General features: G+C 44.9%; 1 protein-coding gene across 1 annotated transcript in view; it reads right to left on the bottom strand.

Moving 5' to 3' along the window:
• Positions 1-2,990: 2,990 nt before the first annotated feature.
• The window catches only part of elp4 (elongator acetyltransferase complex subunit 4), a 54,386-nt gene continuing 48,594 nt past the window's right edge, over positions 2,991-8,782 (bottom strand). The window contains exon 10 of the mRNA XM_012827016.2: positions 2,991-3,161. Within this exon, the coding sequence (XP_012682470.2) occupies positions 3,051-3,161 (111 nt within the window). The 3' untranslated portion in view covers positions 2,991-3,050. The remainder of the gene's footprint in view (positions 3,162-8,782) is intronic.

Below are 8,782 nucleotides of genomic sequence, written 5' to 3'. Positions count from 1 at the left end.
CTGATAATATTAGAGCGGTATTACATAAACCAAGCCAGCATGACAGACACAAGATGGAACTGCTCCACTGGTGTGTGGATTGCAAAGGCTTACCCAGACACAGGTGACTGTTGTGTCAGTGTGTGTCTCTCTCTGTGTGTGTGTGTGTGTGTGCTCAAATCTCTCAGTGACTTTAACCCTCTATGCTTACTCTGATTGCCCCTTGGTAGATTTGACTCCTGATTTAACTGCGCCGACAGAAGAAAAAAAGACCTTGCTGTTTAGAAAAGCAGCACCTTTCAGACGGATTGAAACGTGTAATGGTGTGGTTCTGACAGTGCATCATAACACTCATAACACTGTATACTCAGCGATCCATCGCCTTCATCAACACTTTCCCCCCTAAACTGTGGTGACACGCTTTTAATCCTTAGCAGGTCCGCCCATGCAGACCTCCAGGTAATAATACCCATGTAAGTAGGTGAGCATGAATATGATTAGAGAGTACTGATTGATGAATATTTACACTAGTTAATTCACACAAGGGGAGGACTCAGGCAATAATCATTCATTAGCACAATGAATTAAGTGCTACTTAGCATTTAATTAGAGCACTTTGCCATGTGATTGACAAACAGCTACAGACAGTTGTGACAAATTATGTTAAGGCGGATTACTTTTCGACACGAATGAAATGGCATGTGTCATGGCCCGAGTCTTGTAGATACTCACACCCAAATACAACCTGAAACACTGTGTACACAGTTAAGAAATATGATGGCAGTTATGTCAGGAGCCGAGGATAAAAAGGGGAAAGATGTCTGAACAGATGAGGGGGGAAGATCAAAAGAGGAAAAAAAGCAAAGACAGGCCCAGGTCCAGGTAGGACATCAAAGCACCATTTCAAAACCTATATCAGACGGAAATGATGCAGACAGATCCGGTGCAGATGGACAAGAGAAGAAATGGAAACGTTGGCCTGTGCCTGGCGGATGTAGCTTTGTAAAAAAAAAACATAGCCACTAAATGTCTGGATCTGACACCCAGTGGCAACCACGTTCCCTCCGCATCCACCCAGGACGTGAATTGGGCCTGTTTGTCAAGGTTCATTATCGAGGCTGCTCAGTGCGAACAGAACAGTTCTGAAGACAGCGTCACACTAGACAAAGATGAGCTTCAAACAAGCAGTGAATAAAGTGCATCTTTGAGAGGCAACATCTGAGATTTATATTGGGTGAGTCAACCGCTGGTTTTTAGTAAGTTGTACAGAAACCGTGCAGAAGCTAGTGTGGATGGATATGGTGTTTGCAATCTAAAAGAGATGGCAGCTGTTAAACACATGAAAGCCAGTGTTTGTGTACAGGCCCCCACAAATATGCATCTTTGTGTTTTCGTACGTAGATTTATGTAACTAGACCTATGAATAATGCATGGCTGACAGTATTTTTACATTATGAATACTCTTCCCCTAGAAGTCACTGGGGGTCATGTCATCTGAAATTTGAGTTAGAATCATATGCAGGCGCATACACATACACACTCACACACACACACAAACAAACAATCAGACCCAACTGTAGCCTTGTATGCATGCATCATTTTAATTAACTTTGTGTATTACTTTAGTGTGCCTGGGGCATATGATGAAATCTTTAAGGCTTAATGCATTGGGCCAACGCTATGACTGTCTTGACTCCATTCTCTATGCCTCTAAGCCCTATACCGCAGTGACAGTGTACCAGTACTATACAGCAATATGACCCATCACCCATATACAGCTCCCATGCCATGTATCTGTACATCAATAACAAACCAGAGATAAATGAGAGATTGCGAGGGAGAGCGAGGACCAGCACTAGTGAAATAACTTCACAGTCACGTCTTGTGGATGTTGCAAATGAACCCATCCACGGCAGAGCTTGACCTAATTTGCTCTCGCAGGCCTGTCAAAGCAGTGGGCTTGGGTGGAGCAGTGATGGCCAATGGCATCTGAGCCTGGCCCACTCCCTCTCTTCCCTCTCACCTACATATTCATGCTCAGGCACCAGGCACTGGGCTGGGCAGACATGCTTTTCATACAAGTTATGGAAATAATATTATAGTGTCTGTCTGAATGGACAAAAAGACACAGAACCCTGAGGGCTCCTAAGGAAGACCTGCATAATGAATGTTGCTTAATAACAGCATACCCTCTGCCTTCCCCCAAGATCTCAGTATTCTGACAATTAAACATCTCACTGCTATTATTACTTAAACAACAACATGAAGATCCTGGAAATGAATGCAGTCATGGGACGATAAAATAATACACACACACACACTTGCTGTAAAAAAAAAAGAACCATTTATTTTTTTTCCACATCACCAACATACAAGAGTGAACAAGAGTGCCTGAGTGTGGAGAGAGTGTTGGAGTTGCACCTGTGGGTTCATGTGGGGTCGGCTTTGGAGTTTTGAGGGGCATCAGAGAGTGTCTACTGTGGGGATTTGGGTGACAGCAACACACTCTTCATTGCTGATTATTAGGTAATTCCCCCCCTTGGCCTTTCCTCTCTCAGTTTACCCCATATTCTCTCTCTCTCTTTCTCTTTCTCTTTCTCTCTCACTCCCTCCAAATAGTCATCCCCTCACCATGCTTCTTAATGTATCTCAACCACGTTCCACTGTAGCTGTGTGTCGGGGGTGAGATGTCGGAGCAGGGTGAGGGGATGGTGTGCGTGCGTGTGCGTGTGTGTGTGTGTGTATGTGTGTGTATGTGTGTGTGTGTGTGTGTGTGTGTGTGCGCACGCCTACATGTGTGTGTGTGTGTGTGAGAGAGAGAGAGAGAGAGAGATGGGGTGTTTGGTGAAGGCAGACAAGTCAGGAGTTGGGGGATGGGTTGGGAGCTCTCGTTAGAATGTCATGGAAATGGCAAGGGAGGGGGGAGGTATGGCAGGGAGGAGGGAGAGAGAGAGGGGCGTGGGGGAGGGAGATAGAGAGAGAGAGGGAGAGAGAGAGGGTGATGGGAGAGAGGGTGAGAGAGAGAGAGAGAGAGAGAGAGAGAGAGAGAGAGAGAGAGAGGTGAGAAAGCTCTAGAAGTCCAGGTGCTTGTTGCCAGTGGCGCTGGAACCACAGCCCGCTGCCAGCTCCACTTTACTCACACGACTCACTGTGTCTGACAGGTCTGGAGGCAAGTGCAGCCTCTGTGGAGAGAGAGAGAAAGAAAGAGAGAGAGAGAGAGAAAGAAAGAAAAAGGAGAAAAACAGAAAGGTGGAAGATAGAACGAGAGGGAGAGAGTGAGAGAGAGAGAGAGAGAAAGAGAAGGTGAAGAGAGAGAGAGGTAGAAGATAGAGAGAGAGAGTTGGGGAAATAAAAAGAGAGAAAACATGTGAGACATTTATGAGTAGAAACACAGTAGGCACCTGTCCATTAACATGTAGAGAGAAAGAATAAACAGAATACATACATACATACATACATACATACATACATACATACATGAAAATAGGCCATGCAGTCTGTCAGACAGCAAAAAGCAAGGCTGTAAAGAACCATTGCTCTGACTCACGTGGTTACATAACATCATGTAATATTTGTGCTGCTGCTGCTGCTGCTGCTTCTAGCACAAGATGCTAGGAAAACAAAAAGGTCATAGGTTCGGTCTCTACGGAACACACTCGGAAGTAACAATGTGCACCTTCTTTCTAAAGTAAGTGGCTTTGAAGGAAAGCCTAGGTTATTCAGACACAAGCTTTGGTATGACATGAAGGCGTTTCATAAAGGAAATCCAGAAGCATCATTAATTAACCCTGAGGAACTCATATCCATGCGTGCACAAGGATGGGAGACATGGCCACCTGCAAACACGTCTAGGAGACCACTTTTCCCCATCGCAGCCAAGAGGTGGATGACCAGTGGGACAGAGAGAGAGAGTGTGGAGTGTGGTTTCTCTCCTCTCCCCAACGGACCAGAGAACTAGTCTGCGCACCATAAGCAGCCATTTTATATTCCATGTTTGCACACATAGAAAGCGCATTGAGTCCAAATCGCGTTTGACGCATGGCCACGCACTCTCAATCGCAGCGGGCCCGAGCACGGCCCTGGTAGCGTGCCGCTAAAAACCTCTCACCGTGTCTTAGTTTCTCAAGTGGCTCAGCGGAGGGGGGTGGGGAGCGATGTAGGGTTAGGTGCTGAGCTATGGATTATATCAGAGTCATTAGAATCAAGCGCTTTACCACGGTAACTTGTTCCACACCAGCACTAATCTCTCTTAAGGCAGGCCTGTGCCAACAGCTCGTACAAATGAGCCACAGCTAATGAGTGGCCCTCACGGAAACACACACACACACACACACACACACACACAATACAATCAAAAGGCTTAATGCAAAAAACACTCATACACACACAAATATGCATGCATTAACACAAACCAGCATACTAATTGGAGAGTCTCTGGGGTTTTTCAATGGTAAAACAAAGGAAATAGTCCAACACACAGACACACACAGACACAGACACACACACACACACACACACACAGAAGCTAAGGGCCTGAGTTGGAGAAACAAGTGCGGGGCGTACGTGTGTGAGCATGCGGGGACCCACACGGCCGCCCCTCTGGGTCTTATCACCAGCTCAGAGAGCCCACTGGGCAGATGGGCCGGGAGGCGTCCCAGCACCAGCACCCCAGCCACTCCGTGCCCTACGCCCAGGGGGTAATGGTGAGCCTCGTCCTGCGGCAGATACTTATCTGAGGCCTAATGACGGACCTCCGCAGCCCCCATTGTGTGCCCTGGATAAGAGGAGAACCCCGTTATTACGAGCAGGGATAAGGCATTGGTCTGATCACTCTTCTCTCTCTCTGTGTCTCTCTCTTTTTCTTTCTCAGTCTTTCTTCTTGTATTCTTTTCGTCCCTCTATCTGTCTGTCCATATCTCTCCATCTCTCTTCCTTCATCTCTTCACTGCGTTTCTCTTTCTATCCTCCTCTCATCCTCAGTCATTGTACCAGCATTGTCCCCTTCAGGCCGGGATAAACTACTACTAGTAACACCCTGTGCGTTTTTTCCTTTGAGGCTGTGACATTGTAATTCCTTGGAGCAATCAGTTAACTCTGGAGGAAAGATAACATACAGCCCTTTTAGTGTGGAATTTGCAAAGTACAAAAGGAACAAGCGACATAAGTCTACTCACTAATAAGCAACTTGTGTACCTCTTGATGCCCCTTGAGAGTCAGAAGCCAGCGAACAACATGATGGTGTGACATCCTTTGAATTACCCATGCATTGCATGTCGCAGTGAATATGCTTTTTGGTAAGAGATTCAAGCACTTGTTAGATGTTAAAGTTGACAGTTTTGTTGGCTTACACTTGTGTGGATCCAAACGAGCTTAAAAAATAAAGTGGAAAAGTGGTTTAAACATACAAACACACACACACACACACACACACACAAACACAAACACAAACACACGCCCTCAAAGAAGGCCTCCAGAAGCTGCTTTCTCGAGTTTAGGGCTGCGTAACCTTTCATGTCTCCGAGCTAGCCGAGCGTAAGTAAAAAAAGAGAAATAATGCATTGATCAAGCCATGACTGTGTGCCACTGAGTGCACTGCAGTGGAAAGTTTGAGGAGGAAAATCAATAGCACATAAGTAGACCTCGGTGTGGACAAGGTAAAATCAACAACAGAGAGGGGAATGGAGGAAAATAGAAAAGAGAGAGAGAGCGTGTGCGTGAGAAAAAAAAAATCTCACTCCTTTGAAACAGTCACGCACCTATAGACCCACCCAGGCAGCTGCGGCTTAAGGGCCTGTTGTCGGAACTGAGCGTGTGCTGAATGGTAGGTCATCCTGCTCCGAACAACCAAACCAGCATCTGCAACTTTGATAGCAGAGCGATCGATGGATAAACAGAAGAGAAACCCAGAAGCCCAGACTCAACCACCGCCTTTACTTTAAGACACGACCAATACAAGCCATGGACATTGTTTTTCACAAAACACAGAACCCTTAATTTCCTATCAATTATATGGATTTGCCTGGATTGTTCTGCAGCTGTCTGCAGGGAGGGAGGGAGAGAGAAACACAGAAAGGTGGAAGATAGAGGGAGAGAAAAGGAGAGAAAAAAAAAGAGAACCAATATTTTATTAACCATTGACCATTGAGCTGGAAGCTGGCACCTGGTCAGAATGAGAGAATAAGGTGTAACAGCCACACCAAGTATACTGAAGCATCCTCTGCTGTTCTGAGATCTGAGAGCCGAAGACTTCCCCACTGCCCCACGGCCCTGGGTATCGAGACCTAACGAGGAGGCTGCGATTAGCAACTTAGCCCTTAGCCCTCTGCAGTGCTGTTAGGGCACGTCCCCTTTTGCCAGGCTTGGCACGCAGGGGTAAAGTTCTCTCAATCGCAATACCGCCATGAAGCAAGCCCTGCCAGGGGGACCGGCCGTGACAACGCACCACATGAACCTTAAGCACTTGAAATGATACCCAAGGGTCTCTCCAGAAGCACCTTAGGGCGGGCTTTGATTAAGAGGGTTACTTATATCACCCCACAATGGACAATAAAACCCTCAGCTGATTACGGCATCTTAAACTCTCCAGCAACTTAACGGTTCTACATGTCACAGGCCACAGGGGTTATGAGAACATTAAGAACACACTAAAGGGAAAACAAACTGAGAGTTGTGCAACTAAGCGGAGACGTTTTGGAGTTTTGAAATATTGTCTCAATTGAGATGTGTCCACGTCATTTAGCGTCTAATTTGAAATCAAAATAGCCTAACTGCTCCACGAAGAGATTAAGGGGGGACACTCTGAAAGCACGCCATCAAAGAAATTCCAAAGTCCGTAACTCACTGCTAATGACAAAAGCATTAGCTGCATTAATCAATTACTTCACAAAGTCTTACCAACAGTTCCAAAACCCTAAGAATTCTGGGACAAGTAATGCCCAGTGGTGACAAATCCTGGAAGATCTGATTTCAATAAGCTTACCTCATTTACTAATTCATTCAGAAAGCTGACCTGCATATTGCAGTTTTCCTGGAGTTTCTTGGAGGCATAAAACATATTTTTAAAAGATGTTCCTTGGTTTAAGACATGTCTGCTAAATTGTATTTAAAAAGTAAAGGTTCTTAGCCCTATCTGTTTTATGGCTGGAAGACACTTTACACATTGTTCAGGCTAAAACAAAATACAGGTTGTAGGCCTCATAAAATCTTCATGAAACGTGAAATAGGATCACTGCAATCTCTCTTATACAGTGGCACGAGTTAATTGTAAATAACAATCACAATTTCAGCTTACAATTAAAAGTGTAATTAATGCCTACAAAGGCAGTGAGAAGGTGCTATTTTATTTCAGTGACATTTCTGTATTTCCTCACTGACTGCAAGAGAGGAACATCTAAAAATTTGGACCTAAAATCTGATTGCCTTGTGAAATTCGAACCCTTCTTATTTTGGAACAAAGGCGGAAACAAATCTCCACCTTCCTCTTCTTTTGTGATTTTAAAACGTGCGTAATCTGAGCCTGATCCCTGGGCTTGTCCTCAGTGTAAACCCTTCTGCTTCTGTAGAGTTCGTCTCTCACTGCAGTTACTCACAGGGCACAGGCTGTCCCAGTGCGGAGAGAAAAACCATCAATTCCCCCTCTCTCCACCCTACTGATGACCTCCTCCATTGCACTGTACCAAGCCTTGAGAAAATAAGCAAGCATCTTATTAAAGGGGTGTATTACATATATTCACTTACACATATATTCACACCTTAGGTCCAAGGGTTGACTTCTCTTTAGGGATATTGACATACCAATCATCTAGGTCATAGGGAGCATTCAAAGCTACCTAGTAAAATCACCATCCAGGGCAGAAGATAAATCTGAGGACCACATCTGACAAATACTGCACTCTAACATTCGGTAAGAATAGCTAAGAAAGTGTTAAACTATTTTTTACCTACATCACCTCAAAAATGAACACAAGACATCACAAATACTCAAAATCATAAACGTATAGGAACGGAGCACTTGTTTTAACATGTTAGAAGTTTCTGCACGTTCTGAAAGAGAAGCAAACGCACTGGTTGTGGATTGGTGGATCTGATATCAGCTTTCCGTGGAGGCCCCACCTCTCCGCTGTGTAACTGGTAAAGGTCATGTGCAGCCCGTGTCACCTGACTGCCTGGGCTGAGCCCACGAGACTTTCAGGAGACACACCGAGACACGGGCAGAGGATGCATCTCCTGCATGGCCCATAATGCATCTGACAGGTCAAACAAAGACTGAGGGATGATCCAGCCTCCCACCACTGACTTTCCTTTCCCTTTTTTTTCTTGGACAAATATTTTTCATGCTTAATTTCCATATGCTTGACTTGAACTTAATGTAGAGGAAAGAAACTTGAATTTCTAATTATGCAGGTCTTAACAGGACTTTATATCAAGTTATGAGAATATTTCTACCAGATGGATTTCACAGAGATATGAACAATAATTAAAAGGGTATTCATAATCAGCACTTAAAAAAAAAAAAAAATCCCTGCGTTAAATTATTTACACAGCAAACAAAGGAAACAAACTAATAAAAACAACAAGCCACCCGTGGCACACAACAACTACACTGTTTACTAAACCCTTTTGCGAGGGAATAAACCATATTGTCGTGTTCATTAAAAGGCCATCTAAATGCCTCTTAGTGCTAGCTCTTTGACCAGCAGAGAGGAAGGACATGAGATGACCGTTACAGCCAGTCACCAGTGGCTACTGCTACAGTATGACTATCGCTATCATCATCGCCCAGCCCCCAACCCCCCAAGCGCCA

This window comes from Clupea harengus, chromosome 6 (assembly GCF_900700415.2).
Source record: "Clupea harengus chromosome 6, Ch_v2.0.2, whole genome shotgun sequence".
Classification (NCBI taxonomy): domain Eukaryota; kingdom Metazoa; phylum Chordata; class Actinopteri; order Clupeiformes; family Clupeidae; genus Clupea; species Clupea harengus.
This window is presented reverse-complemented; position numbering and strand designations above follow the sequence as displayed.